This window comes from Maylandia zebra, linkage group LG2 (assembly GCF_041146795.1).
Source record: "Maylandia zebra isolate NMK-2024a linkage group LG2, Mzebra_GT3a, whole genome shotgun sequence".
Classification (NCBI taxonomy): domain Eukaryota; kingdom Metazoa; phylum Chordata; class Actinopteri; order Cichliformes; family Cichlidae; genus Maylandia; species Maylandia zebra.
In genome coordinates this window covers 35,919,298-35,946,410 of record NC_135168.1, presented here as the reverse complement: position 1 = coordinate 35,946,410, position 27,113 = coordinate 35,919,298, and the positions used below count along the sequence as shown (strand labels likewise).

The following is a 27,113-nucleotide window of genomic DNA, read 5'->3' as shown; positions in this document are numbered from 1 at the left end:
AACAACTGTCTCAGATTGTTGCTGCTAAATCTGGTTCTACAAGCTACTGATTCATAAGTTGTACTTATAATACTCATAACGCTACACAGTTCCTGGTGTATCTGTCTGTACTCTTTATTCCTGTTTTGGCCTAGTTTTAATGCAGACCTTCCCTCACCCTAGGAAAATGCATTTAAACATTTCTTTAGTGTGCATAGCAAAATCCCTTCATCCACCTGGTGTCAATTAATTTTCCTTCTCTTTAGTTTAGCAGCCCTAAGGTACAGCCTCTGGTTGTTTCAGTGGTTTCTGCAATTTTATTTCTTTCTTTTGCAATAGCATTTATCTATTCCCTACACTTGCTATTGATTTGTGCTTGAATTTATTCTCTCTGTTGTTTGATATGTCTGATTTGCCATGTTGCAAAGTTCAAACCAAATTCCCAAATGGGATAGTAATAGCTTCAACTAAGAACAGAAAAGGTGGAGAAAAAAATGCATGAATCTTTTTTTTTTTTCTTTTTCTTTTTTAAGTTGACCCAAGTCACATGTGTTGTTACTTTGTATCAGTGTTTTGCAGACATGTGACTGCTGTCCACATGACTTTAATTTGTCCATCTTTTTGGACAATCAACGTGACAATGTGAGAGCAAGTGAATAAGACCCGAGTCACACAGGCCAAGAGACCAGTCAGCAATCATCTGGCAACCGCCACTCATGGGAGACAAATGTGTACACCCCTTCTGGTTGGCAAAAACCATCTTGTGATTGGTCACTAGCATATGAACACCATCCAGCTACTGTAGTGAAACAGTGAAAAGTACAATGCAAACTGGAAACTGAGGACATTAAAAGCATTAGAAGTTATAGAAAGCTCTAAATAGTAGTAATGTAATAGTAGTAAATGTTGATGTTAATATGTTTTAGGAAGAGATTTAAAGGAGGATACAGAATTTTCCTGCAATTCTGTAACCATTAACTTCTGTATCCAAATCAGGCAAGGAATTACAAGGTTGCAGCGCCCAGACAGCAAAGGTTTGACCGCATTTAGCGACTAAACGAGCCTTTGGAACCACTAACAAGGGCATGCTAAGAGCTCTCAGGCAGTGGCCGAGCTCATATGGAGTCAGCATCTCACAGATGTGGGCAGGGGCCAGACTGTGTAGGGCTTAAACCCCAGCGATAAAATCTTAAAATCAATTCAAAGCTAACAGGTAGCCAGTGAAGGCCTGTTAAAAGCATGGCTGCAGGATTTTTAATTAATTGCAGTCTGTGTGTGTTATCACAGCTGATGCCTAAGTAAAGTGCATTACAGTAATCAAGTCTGGATAAAAATGAGAGCATGGATGACCTTTTCGAAATCGAACTGTGACAGTAATGGACAAATTTTTGCTGTTTGTCTAAGCTAAATGAAACAGGACTGCAAGACAGTAGACACCTTTGTATCAAATGAAAGATAGGAATCAAAATTACCCCTAAGCAATGGTTTCCCCAAGTCTTGCAGACATTTAAAAAAAAAAAAAAGAAAAGAAGAAGAAGAAGAAGCAAAGCCCAGACTAGAAAAGAGGTCAATAATCTTGCTAGTGCTACTGGTTAGCAAGTATTTGCAGACGAGCATGAAAAAGTACCGGCAACCAGAGCAATCACAAGAAGAAATTTTTGTTTTCTTTGCAACCAATTTCACCTCAAGAACCACTGCCAACCGGCTGGGGAGTGGCTGTATCATTTCCAACAAACCTCAATAGCTAGATTGTTAGTTTCCCCTTACTTCCTGTCTGTTAGCTGCAACAGCCATATAGTATCTATTTTTCATTAACTGGATAAAGGCGAAAGGAAAAGAAAAAAATATAAATTTGACTGGAAACCTGATGACAGATCATGTAAAATGTCAACATTAATTGGATACAATTAGAACAAGTATTAGCTGGAGTGGTGTGTTTAAAAATGTAATGTGTGATTTGAAGCTTGTTGGAGCACCTGTATTTTTTTTCCCCCACCTGCTCATCTAAAAAGGACTGGCAGCAGCAGGTTCACATTATACCTTGAAGCCAAAGCACGTCCAGCTCTGCACAACGAAGTGGCTCATTATTTAGCCAAAGATCATCTGAAAGTGAAATCAGCTCTGTCATGCTAAATTTAGAACAGAGAACATTTCCCCTTTTTTCAAATTTTGAATTGTCATTAAAACCAAATCGTGTTGATGGTGCCTCTCGGGGTCTTCGTCTGCCTTGCATTTCAAAGCAGCTCCCCCCCCCCCCTCAAAAAAAACCCTTGAATACCACTCCATTATCCAAATGACATTCAAATGCTCTCAAAGTGAGCCTATAGTTTGAGACTTCCATTTTCCTGCTAGTTTTACAGTCAAACAAGAAAAGCCCTAATTGCAGTTAGTCACAACGACTCTCCTTTCTATACTGCTTTCAAGAAGGAACAAGGTGACGTGCTGACTCAATTTATAAAAAGTGTTCTTATTAATTTAGATAATGATCTTTCTTGCCGTTAAAGCACTTTGCACTGTTCATTCACAGTTTTCTGCACATTGGTCGACAGTCCCGATAAGATTACTGCACTACCCCCAAACCTGGAATTCTATTGGTATATTTTCCTGGAGCAAAGTGCCTCTTTTCAGATATTTATTGCTAGCCACCTAATGCTTTGCTATTGTTCATGTACATTACTGGGTAGGATGTGGAAGCAATTTGTGTCTCTGTGTAGTAGAGTGTGGCCATCAAGACTCCTCGTGGATTTGAAAAGGCAGAGAGGAAGAAAAACCCAGAAAATATATTGTTGGCATTGTTGGAGAGAGGGCTGCTTTGCAGAACCTGTATACTGCAATAACAAAGTATTTACTTATAGGCCCCTTTTGTATTCACAATGCACAGGTGACAGATTGAAAGCCACACTTCTCAATCGGAGGATCTCAGTGAGTTTCTATGTTGTGTCCTGTTGTAAATCTGGTTGGAGGAAGGGGGTCCACCTATAAATTCAGATACGTTTGCTGTAGCCCCTGCAAGTGACTTAGTACAATAGCACCACTAAGCTTTTTCGTCTGAGTGTTTAGGCTTTGTTGAATGTAAACAGAAGGCACGCTTTAATTCTGGATGCCATTGTCACCTGCTATACCTCGGTGTATTTGTAGTTTGTTTATTTGTAGATTAACTTTGGAAATGTTATTACATCTTGCCATTTTTAGCATACCACACAGTAAATGATTTTCAATTTCAGAGTGCTGGAAAACAGCCACTGCACAAGTTCAGCATGATAAATTTTTCAAGTGCAATTCGAGTTTACTACAGAACTGAATAATTGCGTTTTAAACAAGGTCTCCGAAGGTAAACATGTAGAAATTCTACACCATCGTGTTGATTCAACCCGCTGCTCTCTTTTTTAAATTAATTTAAATAATAATTGCGCTGATAACTTGAGGGAAGATTGCAGAGACGAAAAAAAAGGGGGGAGAAAAAAAAGGAAATGCTAAAAATTCCAGGCACCTTTTGCACATTGAGAGCTGCTTCCTTGTTATCAGATGGTGCATGTCTTCAGCCCTTATTTGCAGTGAGGTATTATTAGCAGCGTAGCGGCACTGTCCCACCTCATCACATCATCTGTCAGAAGATCATCAGTTGCTGTAACAGCCCAGGAGGAAGTGCCCTGTGTGCTGCTTATCTGGCTCAGGCACAAGGCCCAGTGTGTCTTGTCCTGGCGGATAAGGAAAAGAACTTGGTGTACTTTAATCCAATACTGCTTTGGTTGTTGTTAAGGTCACATGTTATTTGATCCAGAACTTGACATTCTTGTTCCTCCCCTGTGGAGCTCTATTGTTGTCCAAAAAAGTCTGTCCCAAAGTGATTTGGGTACCAACAAATGTGTATTAGTCTGGAATATAATGAAGTCCCAGACAATGTTATTTCAATAAAATTAGCTAAATCCACCAGTACACATAGTTTATAAGATTATTCTGCTTCTTGTCCTTTTCTATTGCTTGTTTTTGTACAGATTGTTCAAAAAAATGAAAGGGACAAAATTGAATAGAGTATAGCATCAGGTTAATAAACTTCTTGGATATTGCTGTGGTCAGTTAGGTAGCTGGGAGAGTTCAGAATCAGAATCAGAATACTTTATTCATCCCGAGGGAAATTAGAGTTGATAATCAGTTTCAAATCCTTTGTTGTTAATGACATTAAGAATGAGACAACACCCAAAATGTATGTGTGCTACAAAGGTTACATAGGTAGTCCAACCCCTCCAGGTTGGTGTATTAATATGTGCCATTGCTAGAAGGTTTTGCTGTGTCTTCCAGCACAGTCTCAAGAGCATGGAGGACATTCTAGGACAGAGTCAGTTACTCTAGGAGAGCTAAACAGGTCTTTAACCCATCAGCAGGACTAAGCACCACCAGAGCCCTACAAAGTGACCTCCAGGAGGCTGCTGGTGTGAATGTCTCTGAGTATACAATCAGAAACAAACTTCATGAGGGTGCCCTGGGGGTCTGACATCCTCTAGTGGGCACTGTGCTCACTTCTCAGCCCGTGGAGCCCAATTAGCATATGCCATCGAATACCAGAATTGGCAGGTTCAGCACTGGTGCCCTACAATTTTCACGGGTGAGAGCAGATTCACCCGGAACACATGTGACAAAAAGGGTCTACATAAGCCGTGGGGAATGGTATCCCTGTAGCATTGTTCAACATGACCATTTGGTGGTGGGACAGTGATGGTTTGTGGAGGCATATCTACAAAGGGATGCACATACCTCTACAGGCTAGACAACGGCACCCTGGCTGCAATTAGGTACCAGGACCCAATGCACCAGCATGGGTTCTGGGTTTCTCTGGGTGTGGGACAATGCCTGCACTAAAAAAAATGCAAACAGTTCTGGGAGATGAAGGAACTGATCGTCCTCCAGGAGATCTCCCTGGACACCATCCGTCGTCTCATTAGGAGTACGCCCTAGTATTGTCAGACATGCCACACAAACTGCTGAGGACCATTTTGAGCTGTGGCACTGAAATTTAATCAAAGTAGGCCTGCCTGACGCATCAGTTTTTCACTTTGATTTACATGGTGTCTGTGAATTCAGCTCTCTGTAGGTTGATCCTTTTTATTTCCATCAAACGATGTGGCACTCTTTCATTCTTAACAGATTACCCAGTCCTTATCAGTGTAGATATCCCATTGAGATCTGATGTGCTGATAAAGCCTTCCTTTATTTTATTTTTTTGAGCAGTATAATGTCTAATGTCGTGTGTTTAGGCAAATGAAACATTACAAACCTACTGACATTTTGTATCGTTAAAGCAATTTTCATAAGGTGAAATCACACCTTTATTTTTCTCCAGACAAAGGTGGGAGTTTTGTGTTTAAATTGCATTGTGTAGGCATCACCAGTCAGAGCCTGAAGTAGCTTAAAGCCCACAACATCACATCCGATCTGCAGGGTTAAGGCAGAACAAGCACTGTGCTCAAGTGCGTTACCATCTTTTAGCTCCTTTTATTTGAGTTTCAATGCTGTTAAAGCAAAACAAATTAGACTGTCTGGGAGGAAAAACAAGTAGAAACTCCATTTTTAGGAAGCAGTGATTTCATTTGAATGTGTTGTTGAGCAGCTGGTCATCAGATTTCTTTTTCTTTTTTTCGTTTTTTAAATTTCCTCCATTTGCAGTTTCTTTTACTTTCACCTCACTGATGGCAAATGTTTCGGTGACTGCGCATCAGCCTACGTCATTATTGTTATTAGTCACCTCTAAGTGTACAGGGTCGTACTGCATGTTCTTAGGGCACTATTGCCGTCACTCCTAATGTACATGACTAGGTAGGGAGTCATGTACAAATTACATGAGTGATTACCAATGCACGGTTAAAGGCCAAATAAGATGAGTCAGCCTCAAAGAGGAGAATATTCATTTAAGTGAGGAAGCTGAGCTGTCGAGCCAGCTACACTCGCTGGGATTTTGACTGAACATTATCTGTCTTTTGTCTTTTCTTACATGTGGCTGCTGTCACACACTCGGGGATTCATTTTGTTCACTATTGTTAGCACTTCATTTGTAATATAACTTCCTCAAATTGGCTAAGAAAACTCAAATTTTTTTTCTTAGGTAGATTAACCTGAAATGGAATAGACGGTGTGTTCTGAGTAATGAAAGCGGTACTTCTTCCAAAACAGATTTGTATTCATGCATTGCTAAGTCACAGCCGCCAGTGTGTCTTTGCTTTTGGTTGTCATGCCAGGGGGACTGGAAGGACCTGCCGGAGAGGAAGGAGGGAAAAAAACTTAGAGAATAATCAGAAAGCTGTTCAGGCTGAAATGAGTTTCCCCACTCTGCACGCCGCCGCTGCCTTCGACTGATACCCTAAACACGCGTACAGTTCAGATGCGCTTTGGTTTGCTTTGGGGGAGAAAGTCATATCAGATAACCAGCTCTGCCTTTCATTTCTATACAGGTTCACACTTCTCTACATAATTCCCAGTTATATTTCTCTTTCAGGTCCAGATCCTCTGGATTTGAGTCTCTGCTGCTTGTGAACATGTGACATTGTGGTAAATGTGTTTGGGGTTTTTTTTGACGGTGCCTCTGCCGCATGTCTGCATTTCTTGCCGTTAGAACATTCGTTAATCTCGTCATAGTCATGGATTATAGAAGCTGGGAGTTGGCATTTGATGTTCCTCTTTGACTTTCCTCATGTATCTGTGTTTATTGGCTCTTCAAGTGAGGGATCGGGGGTGAACAGCCACGCTGGAGGCATGGCTAAAAAGGACAGCAGTTGCTGTCTGTCCGCCACTTTGGTGCAAAATGAAATCTCATAACAATTATTGGACAGACTACCATGAAAATTTGTTCAGATATAATGGTGTTCAGAAGACACTGCAAGACCAGCAGTCCTCTGGCCATCGGCACTTGGGATTATTCTTGTTCACAAGGGGTCGCCACAGCGGCCACAGCGAATCAAACAGCGTAGCCTGTTTGATTTGGCTGATCTTTCTGCACTATTGCCTTTCCTAACGCAAACCCAAAGGGATTCATCTCTTCCCAGGACAAAACTGAATCTTTCACTTGTTAGGTAAATGTGTAAACCGCTACACTATGGAAACATTTTTTATTATTTAAGTATATTGTTCCTTTGAATTCCTGTTAGCCATTTGTGCATGCAAAGAAAGAATCAGGCCAATGGTATGACTTGAGACCAATATCAGCTCCACACTGCTGATCACCTACTTTAGATCTTCACTTTAGGCCAGGTCATTCATTCTCATGTCTCTGATTCTTAAGCTTTTTCTCTTTATGACCATTTCCTCACATTTTTTATCACTCATTACTAATTAAAAATGAAAGTTGAATTTCTACTACACACCATCAGCCAACTCTTTCAACTTAGTTTCACTGCAGGCACTTTCCCCTAGAGATCCACACATCACCTGCTGCCACAGTTTGAGAACCGCTGCCATATGTGAACAGTGTTAACTGTGATTCAATGCTTTCTTGCTGGCTAGACTGGATCCGGGAGATAAACTCCCCATTTGTAGTGGCATACTCACCAAGTCACTGTTGTCCTTGATGTCACTCAGCTGTCTGTCCTGCAGTCTCAGTGACTCCTGCTACCCTGTCTTTGACTACATCCTACAACTGCTTTTTACAGAGATTTGTATATAACATTGCGGTTTCATGTGTCCCTACTCGTTATGCTGAACTCACCAAGGATGCAGAGCAGATCAAAATGTGCAATCAGGTATTTATTTTAGAATTCTTTCTTTAATGTTTAGTTTAAGAAAGTCTGGGTACTCCTCTACTGTGTGCACATGCATACCCTGTCCCGTACTGCCAAAAATACAGTCTAAACACTGAGCATGTGCTTCCTCCACCCTAATGGTGAGTCATTAGCAGATCCAGTAGCATAGTGTGTCACCTCTACAAGTGCTGGTGGCATGGCAAATTGGAAAGCTGGCTCTGCCATTGTGTTAAGGTTATTAAAGTTGAACAGGTGATGGTTTGTCTTAGCCTCGTTATTGATCATATCTTCGTGTTGTGTTCTAATTTTCTGTCTAATGCCGAGGAGCCTCCGAGCTCCGTCACGGTAATTAGATAGAAGTCACCCTCTATTTGTTTCTAACAGGATCTTTACTGGGAAGGTGGTAAATGATGAGATGAGGAGGAGGAAGAGAAATGAATAGGCGGGTTAAGGTGGTTGGTAAGTGTCACAAGGGTGCGTTTAATATAGTTTGTGTCAAAAAGCCCTTGGAAAAACTTTAAGGAGCTTCTGCAGACATCAGCAAGTGTACGCTCTGTGTTTGGTTTGTTGCGTTGCCAACATGTTTTTTTGGACAGACACTAAAGTGATTTTTCTGTGTGTTTTCTGTGAGGACTGGTGCAAGGGCAGCGGAAAGAGAGCACATTTCCATCTAGTTGTAAAAAGGCATTTGCAGTATGAGCATTGAAACATATGACATTATAGCAGTTAGTGCCATTTTTCCAGCATCCTAGCCAAGCGTATGTATAAATCACTAATAAACAAACAAAAACTTTTGACTGTTAAAGTGAGGGGAGCATTTTTCTACTATTTTTAGGGGGTCTTGTTACCTTAGAAGGATAGGTTAGAGCAATAGAATATTGCTCGTATCTTTTCATGAAACATTTCTATTCTGATCAGCACAAAAGGATCATGAATTAATGCTATAATGAGACTGAATGCCGATGGAAGAATTATGTTCCATCAACTCAGCAGGGTTTGAAGCTGGGTGCTAATACACTTTATTTAGTTTTGTCCTCCAGTAGTCGATGTCGCCATTCTGTATTTATTTTTTTATTCTTAAGTTTATAGTTTGGGATAATTATGGCACTCTGGCTCACTTTCCTGATTGTTCTGCCCTTGTAAAATTCAGTGTGTGAAACCATTTTAGCTGTAGGCATACCTGGTAATTAAAGGATTAATTTGGTAATCTAAATTGTCTTTTGTCTTTTTCTTCCTCCTCCCTCTCGTTATTTCCTAACTTCCATTTCAAAGATTTAAGGCCTCCTTTACTTCTCCGTCTGCGTTTCCGTTTCTCCCAATGCCTGCTCCGAGTCCTATAATCAACTTGCTTCTGGATAACCTCGTTTCCGGCTAAGCGCAAGGGGACGACAAATCCGCAAGCGAGTGCGTGCCTCGCATGGCAAAGACTGCGACTGGCTCTGCTCCTCCTGCCAGCGGTGGATGTCTTTACTTCCTTTGAGGATTGTGTGCAGTTATTAAGTCAAATGTGTTTAAATCTCCGTGGCTCTTTTGAGAAACATCATGCACCGAAGTGCCAAACAGGTGAAGCTTTGAAGAATCGGGAGGCATTTTACATTGCGAGTCTTGCTACAGCAAGGCGTTTTGGATGTTCCTCTAAAATGAGCCAAATCTGTCAAGCGTGTCTCGTGTTTGTGAAGACTTTTACAGGAGAGCAATAAAAACCGTTTTTCCTCACTCAGCTTTTTAGTTTTTGAATTTTCCAAAAATATTCAGTAGTTTCTTTTCATTTTCTTTTTAAAGTACTTGATCTTTGGCCTTTCATTGTTTTCTCAGTTGTATGTTTTGCTTGGTTGAAGTGACCTTTTTACTCCAAACACTGAAAAGCAGTTAGATGCTTCTGAATTATGATTTTTTTTCCCCCTGCCTTTTATGCTGTTTCGTGGGAGCTCAAGTAATTTTTCGACATAAATGCTCCAAGACGAGCACATTTCTACTCACAGTAATGAGGCAACTTGATATTTGCAATGCTCTGCTTTTGAATTACATATTTTTTAGTAAAAACAAAGGCCTTAATATAAGGTAATGATCAGAAGTTTATTTATTTACTCATTTTCCTACAAAATGGCCAAGTGCTCTCGTGCTTAATTTCCTGTGTACTCGAATTTGTAATCAAAGAGGATCGCATACACACATGAGTAGCACACCCAAGTAAGTGCAGTCGCTAAATAATCTTACTGGGAAGTTACAGCCAGCAATGAAACCACTGATATAAGAAGTGACTGTGTGAGAGGCCGATTCAGCCCAAAGACTGTTTGCATTGTGTGCAGAAACATCTGGAAATGAATGGCCACAAAGCATCAGCTGTGGCACTCGAGCAATGAATATGCATGTTTTCGTCTAATTTGGAGACCCTCAGTCCGCTCCGCCAACGGCACTTGCGACAATAAGAATGTGATTTCGGAATCACCACGGGCCTGTTTAAAATCCCAAACTCTCTCTGCGCACAGATTTCCAGCTCCCAGCTGTGCTGCTCCTTTTTAAGCATCACTTTCAGCCATTTATTCACACACCTTTTGCACAAACTGCACATTTGCAAGGACAAGAAATCCTCGCATCAAGTCGCTCAACTTCCAGCGTGCTCTCACTTACGCTGCGCTCTCAAAATGTCAGCTCTTTTAGCCTGACAGAAAACTTAAAATGGTCTCATAGGTTTCGAGGCAAATGCGCCTTTCATGACTGCGTCGCCTTGAAAGGTGAGCTGAAGCGAGGGGAGGTGGGGGGCTGACGCGGGGTGTCGGTGCTAGACGGCACAGAGTTGCTTCCCTGCCTAGATCCACCGCCACCATCGCCGCCACCACCACAACCCCCGCCGAGGTGTTACTTCAAGGAACAATGACAAGGAAAATTGATAAATAGGAATCAACAAAGCGGAATAAGTAAATGTGTAGGCTCCTGTTCAAAGGTGTAAGGCTCATTAATGGTGTTGTTGTGCACTATATTTACACAACAGCTCCACACTTGTTTTTTCTTCCTCCTCCCTTTCCTTCTACTGACAAACTGTTTAATGACAAAACAAGCAAAAGCATTTAATCACATAAACAAAGAGACGCCTGTTTTTTGAGTAATGATGATTTATGTCTCCGGCTTTTGAAGGCACTTCTCAAAGTTGACGATGAGATTGAAGCTTCAGAAGCGCATCTATTATGGAAATGTCCTCTTCGGGAGCACTGTGGGCAGCACGTTATTAGTATCTAGGATGAATATATGCAAGCACATGTGCAAGGGCCCGCATCACCGCTATATGCTTAGCATCCAATTTTGTATTCAATTAAGGGTGGGGGGTTGTAATAACGTCATACGTGGCATGCGTGAGGACAATTTACATATTCATCCTCCTCGAGGCTCATATTCTCCTTCTGTCCTTCATACTCTTATTTATTAATATAGTTTTAAAGCATCTGCATCCTCTTATATCTGATGCTGATGCAAGTTTGGGTTGCAGTAGGTGCCGGTGCTAGTACATGTTTATTTAATGCATGAAAGCAGTTTCTATACTGGTGGATATCTGCTGACAGTAATTGATTGTTTTGCAGACCGACCTTAATGACCAGGGATATTGCATAGTGTGATTTTGCTTTTTAGCATTTCTGTTTTTTTGCATGCATAATTCTGCACCTCTCATTGATTGAAAGACAAAGCTGTTTGTGAGCAGCTTTTTTTGTTTTCGTCTGCTCTTTTGCATTGTTGTGGTCTTTTTTTTTTTTTTTTTTTTTTTTTTTTGCATACATGCACTTTTTGGGCGTTCATATATGTGTCTCGGCTCCAGGATGGCATGTAAGTGTACAGTATACGGGGAGCACGCATGCTCCTGATACCAAATGTGCCTGTGTTTGTGGTTCGAGTGCTTGTTGAAGCGTGTTTGTCTCATTGAAAAATGTACTCTGAAGTAAATATTTCTCATCTGGGGACAAACATACATCAGTCAGCCGTGCAGCAGATTATATATGATGGTGGAGGAAGCTTTTTTTTTTCCTCCACCCCCCTATCACCGCACTCATCCCTTTGTTTTCCTGCATTTTTCACTCTCGATGTAAATGCCGTCACGGGCATATAGATAGCATTTCTAACTCGACCTGATCAGCGCTTCTCTTCCCAGAACCATTATGTACATACGTTACGTTTAGAGCGATCACTGAATAAAGACACTCACTTGTTTAAGAGAGTCCGGAAACCCACTCATACAAACCCAGGCACTCGGACGGAAAACATCAACCAACAAAGCGGTCGAGACACATTTGATCTTAGCTTTGCTGTTAATAGCCAAACAAGAAATTGCATAATATTATGGATTGTAATTTTAATTGAATTAATTTCAGAGGACATCGTAAGGCACTGATGGTGTCATAAAACACTTGTTATAGCTGCTGTTTATCACACTGATGTAAATTATGCCCAGTGATTGCTCAATGATGCTTTACTTCAGGGACATGATGTTGGGAGAAAAAAAATGTAATTGGCTCCAAAGGGCATATGATGTGTTGGTGCTGTGAGGGAGAAACACAAAAGAGGGTTATTTCCTCTCCAGCTACGTTTTTCTTTTCCCTTTTTTTGTTTTGTTTTGTTTTGTTTTTTTCGCCGGCTGACATCGCCGTACTGTGTCGCTTTCTGCTTTTCATGTAGATGGAAGCAAAATTTAAAAAGCGGAGCACATCTACAGTATGTTGGATTTTGTTTAGAAAAGAGACGTGAGCTTTCTGTGTATACGAGGGGGAAAAGAAGCCTGCTCCTGCAAAGTAAATGACACTAGAGTAGAAATCATTACGAAGTATTGAAGATTGTAACGGTCTTGTGTTACCATCAAAGCTGCAAAATCTAATCCTGTGTGATAATATAAAACAAGCATATATAGTTGCAGTCGTTACAGGAATATAATTGTTGTTATTATCATTTCATTTTTTAGATTTTAACATTTATATATTATAAGTGTTTTTTTCTGACGGCATCATAACAACTTTATCATCTTATCAGCCCCTGACTTGGGAGTTGATGTGGTCAGCAGGACAGATGAGTCATGGGGTCTGTGTGAAGCAAGAAATCTGCCCTGGACATCATGGCTCAGCACACTGACAGCTGGTGCACCCTTGTTGTTGTGTGTGTGCATTTGAGGTTGTGTGTTCTGAATTGTCTCTCAAGAGAAAAGCAGCTGCAGACAAATATCAGGGCAAAACTTGGCGTGTTTCTTTTAAAAAAACGACAAGAATTTTAAAAAAGAAGAAGAAGAAAGAATCCCGGTTTCTTTACAGGAAAATCTGCAGGAGTCCAAACAGTGGCCTGGCCCCAGGAACTCATTCACCATATTGTAGCAATTAAAACAGTGTCATGGCTGTATGATCAACAAGGGAGACGTTTAGCGTCCGCTGTTTGTTGTTTGCGCGCGTACAGAATAATCTGGCAATGGGCTCGGATGCATTTCACAATTAACAGCGGCCCGAGCCAATCACACTCAGCGGAATATAATGCAGGGCTGTACGTCTTGATTTGTGCACTGACCCGCAAGAAGTCAGTTAAGTGGCTGATACTCCCTATGTGTGCGAGCGAGCAAGCGCGTGTGCACGTTGACTTTGAAGTATGTTGTGTCGTGACAATAATCTAAGCCAATTTAGTACGCATCAGCCCTCCATTATGGGTTTGACATAAAGCGGTGCGTGACTTGAATTCTCTTCCGTAAAATGACAATTTGCTTCTCAAAAGAAATTACGTGTTTAACCTCATTAACCTAAAGCACATGCACTAAAACGGAAGGCTAACCGCCCTCCCTTGCACCCCTTGTGACACACTCAAAAACACAAATTGGCAACATCATCAAAAGTTGAGAGTTCGCTCTGAATGTGACCCCTTGCAAATGGGAAGTCGGTGGCGAGTTAACATCGGTAGTTCGTCGAGTCATTTCACAACTTGTCAGCCTTCTCGGGTGGCTTGGGTTTCACTCTGTTTCAACATCATCTGTCCTCTATGAGATGATTAACCTGGCAGGTGCGAGGTGAGTCTCGCCTACTGTTTTAGTGAGCTGTCGTCCTCAGTCTGCAGGGAGTACAGGGGGGTCAGCCCAACCGGCTAATGGCTGTAGTCACAAAGCTGGAATCAGGCCCACTTGAAGAACTGGCCATCATTAGGAACAACACATTTTCAAACAGCCTGACCTGCCGGGCCCATGCTGTTTATTAGCAAAGTTTTTGGCTCTCCTTTAAAGCAATTATATTCTCCATCCAAGATGAACTGTGGCCTAAACATACACTCGCATGCGCAGTCAGTAATGTCAGGCGCTCGAATAGAAAGCTGTCTTTTTTTTTTTTCCTCTGCAAATGCATGCAATAGGAAAATGTGTTCGGAAAATGAGGAAAACGGGGAAAATGGCAACGTGTCAGCAAGTGATGTATGTCGTTCATTGGACACAGAACATTTAGTTTTCATTAAGAGTTAAACATGTACACGCAACATTAATGGGGTTCAGTGACAGCAGCAGCGCTGCGCCTCACTGTATCTCATCCTGATAAATTAGCAACTCAGCACACAGGGGTACAAGGGAAAGAAAGGGAGAAGAAAGAGAGACAATAATATAATGTGTAGTGGGGGAGGAACTGACAGATAATGTCTTCATCTGAAGATTGGTATTTATGATGCAATGTAATATTATCCCTGACCCAGGCATCGGCAAGCTGTAAGGATGAACAAAGGCCGGACGAGGGAGGACGACAGGAGTGGGGGGGGGGGAGAGAGGTCAGCACGAGTGCTGGCGTTTTCATTGTGTGAGATGTGGACTGCCGTCCTCTCCCTCCGCACGGGGAGTGATGGAGAAGGTTGTTAATTCCTGGTTTGTCAGCCATATTGGATTCAGGGCAGTAAATTAATATCGCACTCCTTTTAGAGGGGTTTTATTTTGGGATTTACCGGTCTCCCTTGAGTGTCGGTGATGTAAAGAGGTTATTTCCCTCTTTCTACTCCGTTCTGTGTCCTCTCGCTATCTCTCGCGCAAGGCTAATATGTTTAGAGAGAGCGAGAAAGTGTGTTCATGGAGGAAGGATGTGTGTGCTGCAGGCTCTTTTGTGTCACTCAGCATTTGGATAGCACATTTTTCAGCGAGAAGTCTGCCGTAAATTGTGGCATCATCCGAGCAAGGACAGCTCCCTATCTCCAAGGTGTTTCTCTCCCCCTCCCGCCTCCTTCCTTTACATGTCATTTATATGTCATGTGAGATTTTAAAGGAATAAAAAGACATCTACTGGATATAGGAAGTGATTTTAAGTTAACAGGCTGTTTAGCTATCAGTCATCAACCTTCCCTGCCTCGGGCCCTGTCGTGTTTAATGTGGGTAGAGTTAGAGTCCCGGATGAAGAACCATATAACACAGTGTGAAGTGGCCTAGTCGTTGAGATGGGGATTTATGGCTGCTGGTCCATCAGTGGTGATGTTAAAGGGCTGTGATTAAGAGCTGGAGTAAAGACATGGACTTTGCTATCCCAGCGACCCAGCCAAGAGTACGCGAGGCTGATCTCCATCACTGCCAACTCTGCTCCACGCAGCTCCGTCTCACTTTTTTTTGCTCTTTGTCCATCTGTCTCTCTCTGTCTTCTTCTGCCTTGCTCGTGTGCATATGTATGAACTCAAATTCACCAAGGACTCCCAATCCCTGCATTAGATATTTTCTTGCGTTTTCGCTCACCAGTCAAGCAGTCACAACAACGAAGTACGACAAGGTTCAGCTCCTGCTTTCATGACAACTTGAAATACTTAGAAAGCTTTTCTTTTTCACTTTTATTTGACATCTCTCTGAATATCTTTTTCCTCCTCCTCTTTATCCTCCAAGGTTCTGAGCACGCTGCCACGGCGACGCTTCCCGCCGCCTTCTCGGACCTGTTACCTCACTTCCTGGTAGAGCCGGAGGACGAGTACATCGTAAAGAACAAGCCGGTGACTCTGACCTGCCGCTCCACCCCGGCCACGCAGATCTACTTCAAGTGCAACGGCGAGTGGGTTCACCAAGATGACCACTTGATTGAACGGACTGTTGACCCAGCAACAGGTACACCAGACGCAAAATCTGTGAACCACATAGATAACCAATTTTCACTGAATTATGCCTCTATTTGGACTCCTTCTGTGCAGTGTTTCAACCCAGATATGAGCCAGTTTTCTTTTCTTTTTTTTTCTTTTTTTTGCATTTTGTCTGCTACAGATGTATGACATGTGCAACTTCATAGAATCATTATGTAAAGTGTTTGTGTGCTGAAACCTGGATTTGCAATTTGCCAGTGATTACTGTGCTCCATCGGGCTCTTGGCTCATCCTCCAGCCTATTTAGCCTGCCAGTCTCATAATAAGCACATTGGTTTCAGTCTCAGAAATCTTCTCGATCACCTTGGAGACCTGTTTGTTTTTCTCTCCGTTGTGCTGCAGTCCCCCGCCTCCACCATCAGTGTCATAAACATGTATGACACTGATGTGGTGTGATTCAGCAGCGATCTGCAAAATTCAAACCACTCATTTACAGCCTGACAACTGATTGGGAATGAGAAACGTGGCCGTGACAGGTTTTTCGGGGGTACACGTGCACACATGCACTTGTGGCTGGCTGTACATAGCAAAGCCATGTTTGAAAAGCGGATGAAGTGCAACAACTGAGAGATGCGTGAAAAGATAGGCACATCAGTCGGCTTCCTCACACAGACACAAAGGGAATTCAGGAAACTCTGAAGAGAAATTTAATCAGAAATATATTAATTCATATGCAAACACTGCCGCTTTGTTTTAAGATGAAGAGCTCACAGTTTTAACATTTTATCCATCTGGGCTACAGGGTTCGGAATTAACATTCAGCACCTCGGCAAATGTAGGCACAAAAAAAGGCATGCTCATCTAACTTTAACTGTCTAGATATCAATTCAGCCTGAAACTTCGGTAGGTGAGGACGTCTGATCTAGTCTCCAAAATTTTCCCACAACGAGGCTTTGATTGGTGTACGTGCAGGCTTGTCCCTTCCCGTTCTGCTCTTTTCTTTTTTTCTTAATAAAACAAATCTCCTGTTTTTGTTTTCTAATGAGCATCTTTGAGAAATGTTTGGTGATTTTAAACTTCAAATTCTCCCAGGTACACAGCTTGTTTATAGCTCTTCCTGTCGTGTCTCACAACCTCGCTGTCACTCACACGCCGTCTGTGGATGGCGGGCTGTTTTGGCTTCTTCTGTTTTTTTCTTTTTGGCATCAGGGTCTTTAAATAATGGCAACAAAACAAAAAGTATGAAAAGTTGATTGTAGTTCTTTGCTGAAAATGGGAGGGGGAAAACATGAGCACACAAGGGAGCGCTTGTGTGATTTGCATCATTAGGAAGAAATTCTCAGCGAGTCAACAGTGATAAAATTTGATTTCCCTTCTTGTGTTAACAGCTCTGCTCTCACAGTTTGGTACAGTTGTTAATCGGAGTGATACGAATGGAAGTGCTTTTTTTGGTTTGTCAAATAAATGGTCAACATCTACTAGCCACGGGTGAATGCAAACACTTAGCAAGCCGTGACGTGCAGCGGTTTTACTGCTATTCTGTAAACAAACTTCATAATGTCGCAGCCAATAACTGTCCAATAATCTCCTTTTAAAAACATTATTATTGAAAATCAAAATATCAGAGAAACCTGGCTGCAGATTTCTCTCACGTGTGCACTGGTTTCTTTGCAGCTCCTTACCGGCACACGTGCTCGTGACAAAAGAAAGTAGAAAACGGAAAAGTGTGGCAGCAGTGCAGCTGGCAGAAGAAGAGATAATTAATTAGAATAATTACACGAAAATTGCGACTGAAATTGAAATTAACACGAGCGCTCTAGAAACTTTTAAAGTGGCCTCTAGCTTTTGATCACTTTGAAATTCTGGCTTGTTCAAGCCGTTAACACAAGTGTTACACTCTCTGGTTATCACGTCTTTTGTCGCTATCCTTCCATTCATCCGTCCACCCCACTAAATGCTTTTCGAGTGAGGTTGGCGTGGGGCTGGAGTTGAGCCCAGCTGGACAAACAGCCCTATGCGCTCAGACAATCGGCCAATTACAAATCATCAGTTAATTTAACCTTTTGTAAAGCCACTGGGCCAGCGTCTTTAAACAACATAGTCAAAATAAGTATTCATGTAAGCAATGTTCCTGGTTACCTGTATAACCTTGGGTTTCTCTGTTTAATTTATGGTCTGTCCACACTGCATTTCAGACCGTCTGAAACCCCCGCCTGCCAGCCCTCTCAGACGTCTGATAGTGATATCTCTTTAGCTTATTTTAACTCAGTGTCTGGCTGGATGGGTTGTCAGAAAATGTGTTATCACTGTTTTTACACAATATTTGCTCCTGTTTCTCCCTTCCAATTTATAATGGCTGTTCTCCCCCCCCCCGGTCCACTTTTATAAGAGCTAGAAAAACACACTTGATCTCAGATCCGTTTTGAACAGTGCATCTTAAGTTGAGAGTGACCTGTTTATTTAAATAGACACGCTGACTGGATGATGTACAGTCGCTGATATGCAGCGAGCACCGGGTGACGTTGTGGAGGCTGCTCCTTAACTTCGATCTGTGGGATATGAATAGTTTTGTCAATAGCTAAAAAGAACATGACGTGCCCCATAAACTGCTGACTTTATGGGGAACAACATTACTAATGCGATGTTGCTCTGCCAACGTTTAATGATGATGGACCATTTGCCATGTCGTTATGAGCCGTTATAGTTGGCATTTATTTGTCTATGAAACAAATCCGTCGTGCTGGGTGCCACAGACCCCCCGCAGCAAGCGAGGGTCTCGGTCTTTAGAAACCCTGTGAAGTTCCAAGGCTTCCTTGCAGCTCCGAATATCAGTCTGCAGTCCCGCTGCCTTTGATGAGGGATGTTTCATATGTGGAGCTGTGCAGTTATGAAGGACGCGTGGTTGTCCAGAGGTAAGGCTGCTCCAAGGTACCTGCATCGATCTCTCAAACACTTGTGCTGTTTAATGTCAGCACTGCCCCGAGGAGTTTACTGATGGCTCCGTCTAATCCCACTTCTTGCAAGAAATGTGTAAGGTGCACACATCAAACAGTGGTAAAGCGTGCGTGCATGTGTGTGTGTGTGTGTGTGTGTGTGTGTATGTAGCACAGGCTTGTCAGGTTGTTCTTACCCTGGATGTCACACTCACACCGGACTCTAAACTCCTACCTGTTGCCAAGCAACCAGGACTTCTGTCACACCAGAAGCTGCCCGATATCAACATCCTGCCTTAAGGTGGGAGGAATGAGGAGTTTGGACTTGTATCGAACTTGAAAAAAATTGATTGACAATTTATACCTGGTGGAGCAGTGGGAAAAATCACCTTGTCAAAATAACACATTTCTACTAGAGAAATTTTGAACATTTTTCTGCGTGATTGCAGTTTCTCCTGCCCGTGTTTTGCACCCAGTGCTTTTGCTATTAAGAAGGCCAGAGATGTAAATGGTCACATGATCAGCCAAAAGCTGTCAGAAAGCTCCTGAGTTATCAGCCTCGGTTTAAGCTGATTAGCATTCTTGTCAAGGGTCCTCCTTTCTTTTCTTATGCAAATGAAAAGGATGCTCTTAATTGCAACAATAAATTAATAGAAATTGCACACAAACACATCAAAATCAAGAGTCACTGTCGGAGATGTTGTGCAGATTTATTGCTTATTGTCCTCTATTCAGACGGGATTTTTCTTCCAGTCTTTGATGGATAAGTGGCTGTTCAACAATGAGGCACACATGCAGTTTGAAGTTTTGATTGTGAAAGAAGCAGCAGGCCCGCTGTCGTGGTCTGCACTGTCCGTCGATTTTTCTCCATTCTTTTCTCATGTTTTCGTGCCTCCCTTGTATACTTTGACAGCATGCACAGTGTTGACCACCGATTTGGACTCTTTGATGTATTTATTTTGTTAGCATCAGTGTTGTGTCCTGGTTGCACACGTGTGCACCTGTGTACACGCTCAAAAAGCATGCAGGCTTCTAAGGGTCTCCTCTGCAAACATTTCATATCATTTTATATCATGAGCTGTAATTGAACATTTTAATCAGCTGCCTCTCCTGCGAGTCCTCTTGGACTGCAGCTGGTAGAAGCTGGTTGCTGTGCTGTGCAGGCTCGGTGAGATCTGAGTAGTTTATGTGAAGCAGTTCTTTACCTGCTGGAGATTCTGGTCATAAAGGGAACAGATGCTCAAGCGGCTGAAAATAAGAGTGAGGAGATCGTCCGCTGATGTCAGTTGTTAAAGATGTCATTCTCTCACATCAGCGGAGAAAAAACATATGTGTCGGTGTGAGTTTGTGTGGTCAGCAACTCTTCCTGTTATATTTTGAAGGATTACTGCATTTCTTGCTGCTTTATTGTCCCCTCTAGTTTACCTGTGCTTCATTATTACCGCACATCCATCTCTGAGCCTTCCCTCCACATTTTCCTCCACACCTTTGATTCTCCATTTGGTAATTATTTTTCCTACTTTGGCTTTGCCGGCTTTTTCCTGCCTTTTTTCTTTCACTGAAGAACCTTTCGTTAATCTCCAGCACTTGCCTGCCTGAAAAACCACCACCAGTGATATTGGTACAAAAATAAATGAAAGGTAATAATTAAGCTGTTTGTCAGCAAAAGTGTGAAAAATTTATTATTCATTAACCAAGAAAAACACCTCCACCCCCCACCCCCAGATGTTTCTGAGCCCGTTTGAGTATTTTGGAAAATGTTTTAATCTGCAGTGAAACTTATCAGGGTGAAATTAGAGTTAAAACTTAACCTTACTTATTATTGGAGTTTCACTCAGAGCCCTACTGAAACCTTTTTGCAGCATGCTCTGGCTAAGACATGCAGACTTGAATAATTGACTATATATATAACTAATAATAGAGTAATAACACGTTGATAGGCAATAATAGTGTTTGTTATATGGTGTCATTAAGTCCATACAAATAAGTCAAATCTGAAACAATATCTTCTCAATAGCAACTGAGCATTTTAAACTAGCACATTAAATTAAAAGCTAGAAGAGACGGTGCCTGCTTTCTGCAGCCGCGATTTGAACGTGCAGAGACTGGGAGAGAGAGATAACATTTTCCAAAGTTTGAGCAACTGTGGGAGGTTTGAGGCACGTGGAGCCGCGTGCAGAAAGAAAAGATAAGGTTGGATTGCACCAAAAACAATTTGCGTTACAGCTCTAAATCTATTAAACTGGAGAGCAATTCTTATTTGCCAAGCAGGACGGAGCAACATGATTACATTCTGTGCACTAGCATGTAAATTTGACTCAACCTTTTTTTTATTTTTTATACCTATATTGGACTACAACAAGTTGTGATTTACTGTCATCGCTTGATGTCATTGTAAGGTATCACTAGATTATGTCATATATTGATACCGCAGACCTATCCTAGTACTACAGACCTGCGTTTGTGGAATACGGGCAAAACAGTGAGCACCAGGTTGTGTGACATAAGTTAAGTTGAAGCAGACTGCTTGTTCTGAGCATGTCTGTTCACCGAGGCACTCAAAGCATTGAAGCAACCTGCCGTTGTCTGCTGTGATTACCGCGGAGTGAACATCAAGGGATTCCCTCAGTCCTAATCGCTTTTGGTCATGCTGTTGTTCCTAAAGAATATCAAATGGGAAAACAAAACTGATCAAAGCGAGCCCAAGAAGTGATCGATGAATCCTTCACCTTCACGCAGCCGAACGGAGCAGCAGAAGGAATACGGGATACGTGGCTGTTTCTGACACGAGCTGGTCTGACCCAGCGCAGCAGAGGTAATATTCAGCAAACTCCAAACATGGTCGGTCCCAGCGCTCAGACAAACGTCAAAGCAACTGGAAGGGTTTAAATTAATAACTGACCCAGGTCTGACGTGCCGGCATGTTTCAGTCAGACCGCTCAGTATCCAGGCTCGGGCTGTAGAAAACATGACATGTGGATAACTGTCTACGGGAGATGTGACCTCTGCCCTCATCAGACTGGTCTGCTTATTGAATCTGATTCAGAGCAGGAAAGACAAAAGGAGCGCTCGGCCCGACGCTGTGCTGTTTAGTTACAGTTAGACTTCCTCACGCACCTTTGTGTTTCATAACACACACGTGTACACGGAGCTGCTTTCAGAAACTCCTTTGAACATGGAAAAGAGAAGAGATGTCACAATTTGTCCTTCCTCTCTTGGTTTCAGTGTCCAGTATCGATCCGTCCTCAAGTCTATGGGTTCTCATTACCTGTCCTCAGTAACTTATCTCAATTGTTATGGATGTGGCTGCTTCCGAAGCCTCGGACAGCTCTGTGTCTTTCCCAGGTCGGCGAGAGGAGACGTCTGGCAAGTCCTAATAAAGACATATCCCCTCTGAACAAATCAATGCTGACAGTGTGTTTGCATAGATTAGTAGATTCTCCCACTCTATGATTTCTCATCAGATGCATGATGAGGAGAAGGGAGATTGGCATTTGAGCGGAGGCTTGTTGTATGGGGCCAGGCTGATTTGATTGTGTTTGCATTTCATCTGCCAGCATTGATGGAAACGATTTTGATCCACGCTCCGCGTTGTCACCCAGCAGCGGACCCTCTCAGGTGGAAAATACATGCATTTCACATTCCTATTTCAATAAACCTCTGCAACCGCCTTATAAAGATGGGAGATTATATTTTCTTTGTTGATTGAACCGGATGTCAACAAGGCTCCTGAAAATGAAAAGAGAACATGATGGAGAAAATAGCAAACACTTTCTTTGTACCTTTTGAAATAGTTTATCGTTGAGTCATACGCATGATATTAATAAACTAATATTCTCTTTTTATAACACCGCAAATCATTTAAAAGGCCTTTAGAAAGGGACTATAGCCCATCCCTAAGAGGGTTTATCAGCATCCGCTCTTGTCCTCTGTCAATCCTTTGAAGTCTACCGCGTATGACGTAGTCAGTAAATCTTTTAAAGCCATCTACCAGTTTTGGAAAATAACTAATAATGTTATGACAATACAGGGCTAGCCCTGATGTCTGCAAACCTGAGAGGATTCATTTGTATAAAATATGTTGGGGGGGGGTTTGTTTGGTTTTTTTTGACTCACTCCATTGGATTGTGATGTGATGACATATTTAATTTCTGATCTGAGGGGGAGATAAGCTAGGCTAAGCCTAAATGATCTGTAACCTTTATTTTAATACCTGAATACTTATCTGTGGTATTAAAGCAGCCAATCGCCTCCCTAACACCAGCTCCCACCCACTCTCCCCCACTCTCCATGTCTGTGTAATACACATTTTCTTTTCTTTATTCTCTCACATCTGTATAGGTCAACATCACGGATGCCTTAGAGGAGACAAGCTCCTTTTACACAAATGGCATTTATTTGAAAGCGGTAACGAGCAGGCTGTCATTTCAGCGTTGTCAAAATTCGAGTGAAATCAGGACAGAGGTGTCCCAGTGGTGCTGGGGCCACACAAAAGTGATTAAACGTGATCTTTAGCAGAATATCGAAGAACAATCCTGTTGCAGTTTAAGCAAAGCCCGATTGGTCCGCGAGCCAGGATCTAATGAACAGAAGGAAATAAGAGAATCAGTGGGGAAGAGGACAATATAGTCCTAAATGAACAAAATGGCCTTGTACCACCTGCTAAGCATCGATCAGTAGCCAAAGGGACTAATTGATAATGCATTATTAGCTGCTTCCCCATAATGGGACTTGTATTTCATCCTGCCCTTGATTGCAGGACGGAGGGGAAAGGATTTGGCAATGAAGCACTGAAAAACAGATGGCAAGGTGAATTGTTCCCGTGACACATCTGCCAGTGTGTTCTATTAGACTTCTCAGACAGGTCAGCCTGAGCGAGTGCAAGCGCGGACGTGTTTATGTGCAGGGAAGCAGACCTTTCTCAAAGCACAGCAACACAGCACAGAGTGAGAGGGGAGTCAAAGTGGATTTAATTGAAGCCTGTGTTTGTCTGGCCTTGAGACAACTGCAAGTGTGTTTGCAGCAGTCGGAGTAAAGTGTGGCAGGCTGAATTAAAAACCAGCCAGCTGTGCTGATTGATCCTACCAATAAAATCATACAGGGGCCGCACTCTCCAACTTTGTGTAAGTAGTAGTTGGGGGTGGAGGGGGGTTCTTAAGTTTCAAATTTGGTTGGGTCTGTTTCTTTTGAAGTTGGTCTTGACATGTAGGAATAATAAATTTCAAAATTAACTGCAATTAGTGGAACAAAAGTGGGGAAAAAAAAGATAATTACCATTTGTCAAACAACAACACCACTGTTCCAATCTCCCACACGCACAGCCTTTGTCCTCCCACCAAAACATATCCCACGTCAGCTCAGCGCCATGCTTTCTCTAAAGTAATTTTGCATTTGTCAGTCTCACAAAAGCTGTGCCCTTGGTGGAAGTTGGAATGCATTCAGCAGTCTTAGTGCTTCGTTCTTTTTAGAGCCGTTAAAGTTATTTATTTATGCCGTCTGGTAAAGATAGACATGTTATCAATACAGTCCTTCAAGCTCGCATTTGTGCGTGGAGTTTTTGTTTTGTTTTTTTTGTTATTTTTAAAAGAGAAATCTCTTGTTGTGGCCAGTTCCTCATTTTGAAATGGAAATGCACTGCTGGATATTTTCTCTTGGTCTGGGTGTGTGTGTGTGTTAAGTATTTTAGTTTTCTGAATGCTTAAGAAAAGGCATTTAAAATACATTTTCAAAGGCTCTCAGTACCTTTGTGGAAAGCAGCTAGGTTCTGAGAGGTAAATGGAAATATTGGCTTGGATCCTTCTTAACTACTTCTGAGCTTTCCCTGCCCTAACCAAGACATCTGGATAAAATGTGCTTTGTATGCTGCAGCACATGCATTACCCAGACCACTCGCACTTCCCTTGTGCCAAGCAAATAGAGGCCAAAGTTGCAAATGTGCTTAGATTCCATAATGTACCTCAGAACTGGACAGAGAGGAGCTGGTAAACTCCATCCGTGACCCGGTGGTTTGGTGTTCGGCAGTAAAGCTTCGCATTTATATATTTATTTTTGCTACTGTAATGTAATTTTATCTCTCAACTTACCTCTGCATCCTTTGGAAAAGGAAAAGAGCTAGTGTTATGCTGACAGAAGGAGACAGAGTGGGAGTTTGCAGTGTCAATCAACATCTGCTTTGCTCAGATTCATTTAAAAATAGTGGAGCTGCAGGTGTAGTGAGGGAGCTTGACAGCTAAATAGTCCTCAGAGATTTTTGATAGGCAGAGAAACTCGGTGGCTGGGAAGCTAATGCTTTGTGTGCTTGGCCCCGAGGAGACTTTCACTATAGGTATTTTACACAGTCCTCAAACAAACATCAAGTCGCAGCTTTTCTCCTTTTTAAACTAAAAGCTGCGGGGTGTCCTGGGTATGGGATAGTGGTGCCGTAGTGAAAGGACTGTTTTGTGCAGCGAGGGGAAGAAGAATAGCTTCAATTTTGTCATGAAGTGCTGCGTAAAATATGAGTGGGAGAGGAGAAAGAAAGTGTCACAAATAGGTATTTCAATGGAGGTGGGATGGTGCTTTTACAAGCAAAGACATCTAAATCTGTCTAGTGTGTATTGTGCTTTAAGAATTTATTTACTCTAAAGCATTAAGTAAACTTACAGTGCATCGCCTGTGTACTTTTTATAGAGGCTGTTGGACTTTGGGTCGGGTGGGTGACAGAGTGAAAAACAAGCAGGCAAACGTTTTCTCCCTCGCGTTTCGGGAAATAAAAACTGGAGTCTGCAGTCAGCGTTTTCCTGCCCACGTGTAACACTTCTAGACTCTGTGTTTGCGGTCAGCGTGCTGACCACACGACACGGGACAAAAAGGGGAATGCTGAAAAAGAGCGTCTGAGGAACCTGAGGAAACCTTTGCATTGAAGCAGGTGTTCAATGAGGCATGCTGACAACAACAGGAGCAGACGTCCCAGTCTGGGAGCCATCAGGAAGCAATCTTGAGGATTTTATGTGATTCAAATGAATAATTCATTTGTGTTGTTTTAGCGTTTTTTCTTCTGAAGATGGTTTTTCTCTTCCTGCGTCTTTCGAGAGATTTCGGAGCCACGTGTATTTAAAGAGCAGTCAAAAGCCAATTACTTTATTATTTAGAGAATTATTTAAATTATTTGTTCATAAATTGGGAGGAGGAAAAAAATGTCTTGCAAGACGACCCATCACTTCCTCCTTAACATTTGGTTTGCTTCGGTTGTTTTGTGCATCTGTGCTTCATGTCTGCATATTATCCCAACACCACCTTCATAACATCTGCTACCTCTGGTATTAAACAAGGCTCAGGAGGTCCACTCTGTGTTTTCACCCCAGTTTTTTTTTTTCTTTTTCAGCGTCAGGTTATTTATAAAGTCCACAATTCTCTTTCTTGCATCCGCAGCATTAATAATTAAAGCAGTTGGTTTCGAACAAAGAAATCAATATTTAAAGGCTCAGTCCGTGCTCGGTCTGCAGCGCTTCATCCCCTCATGCGTCGTATTATACTTGATTGTGGACTCAACAACGCGCTTCGTGTTGGAATGAGAGCCTTGTAAGTTCAGCATCATGTGACCGCTGTGGTAGTTGGAGGGGATTTAAACAGATTACACACTGAGGCTGTGAACAGTTTCCAGGTTTAAGTCGGAGCTTCCATTTCTCTCACGACAGGAAATATATGCTCAGACTTTTTTTTACCACCTCCCCATTTTTCCCCACAAAAAAGGGCAAAACACCAAGAACTCTTAAAAGTGCATAAAACCTAAATAAATAAAATTTCAAATAGGTTAGGTGTGGAGCAGACCAGTGGAAGTCTGCTTCTGGTGGTGGACACGCTGTAATGCAGCAGAAGGGTTGGTATTTAGGTCTGTACAGCTCTGTACTAGGGCTGCCACGATTAGTCGACTAGTCACGATTACGTCAACTATCAAAATTGTCGACGACTGATTTAATAGTCGACGCGTCGTTTGAAGCTTTGTAAGATCCCAAAAGACGCAGGAATAAGCAGTACAATTTAAGAGTGTAATAACGGACTGAAACAGAAGATGGCAGCACTGCATGTACAAGGATGCCAGCTGCCGTTAAACCGCAAAGAAGAAGTAGCTCAGCTCAGTTTCCAACAATGGCGGCAGCTAGTTAGTTTTAATATTACTCTTATTATTCTTTCTGGGTCACAAAATAAACGTTTAACATATTTTCAGGCGAGAATGTAGCTGTGTAAACCTCAAATATCTGCTCAGTTTATCAAGACACCACAAAAGCGCTCCGACGTTTTCGGAGGCGTCTGTTACCCACTAGCTCGATAGCTAGCTGAGGGCAAGGCTCACTAGAGCCCGTGAGAGCACCGGACTCCCAGCAAATCGTTTTCAAACCCACCGCTGTCTTTCGCTACTCAGGTTAAACATGATATATGAGTCACTTAGATAACTTTAAAA

At 42.2% G+C, this 27,113-nt stretch overlaps 1 protein-coding gene across 4 annotated transcripts in view; it reads left to right on the top strand.

Moving 5' to 3' along the window:
* unc5a (unc-5 netrin receptor A) overlaps positions 1-27,113 on the top strand; it is a 156,338-nt gene that overhangs the window by 63,083 nt on the left and 66,142 nt on the right. For all 4 annotated transcript variants that reach the window (XM_004541035.3, XM_004541034.3, XM_004541033.3 and 1 more), the window contains exon 2: positions 15,553-15,768. In XM_004541035.3, the coding sequence (XP_004541092.1) occupies positions 15,553-15,768 (216 nt within the window). The remainder of the gene's footprint in view (positions 1-15,552; positions 15,769-27,113) is intronic.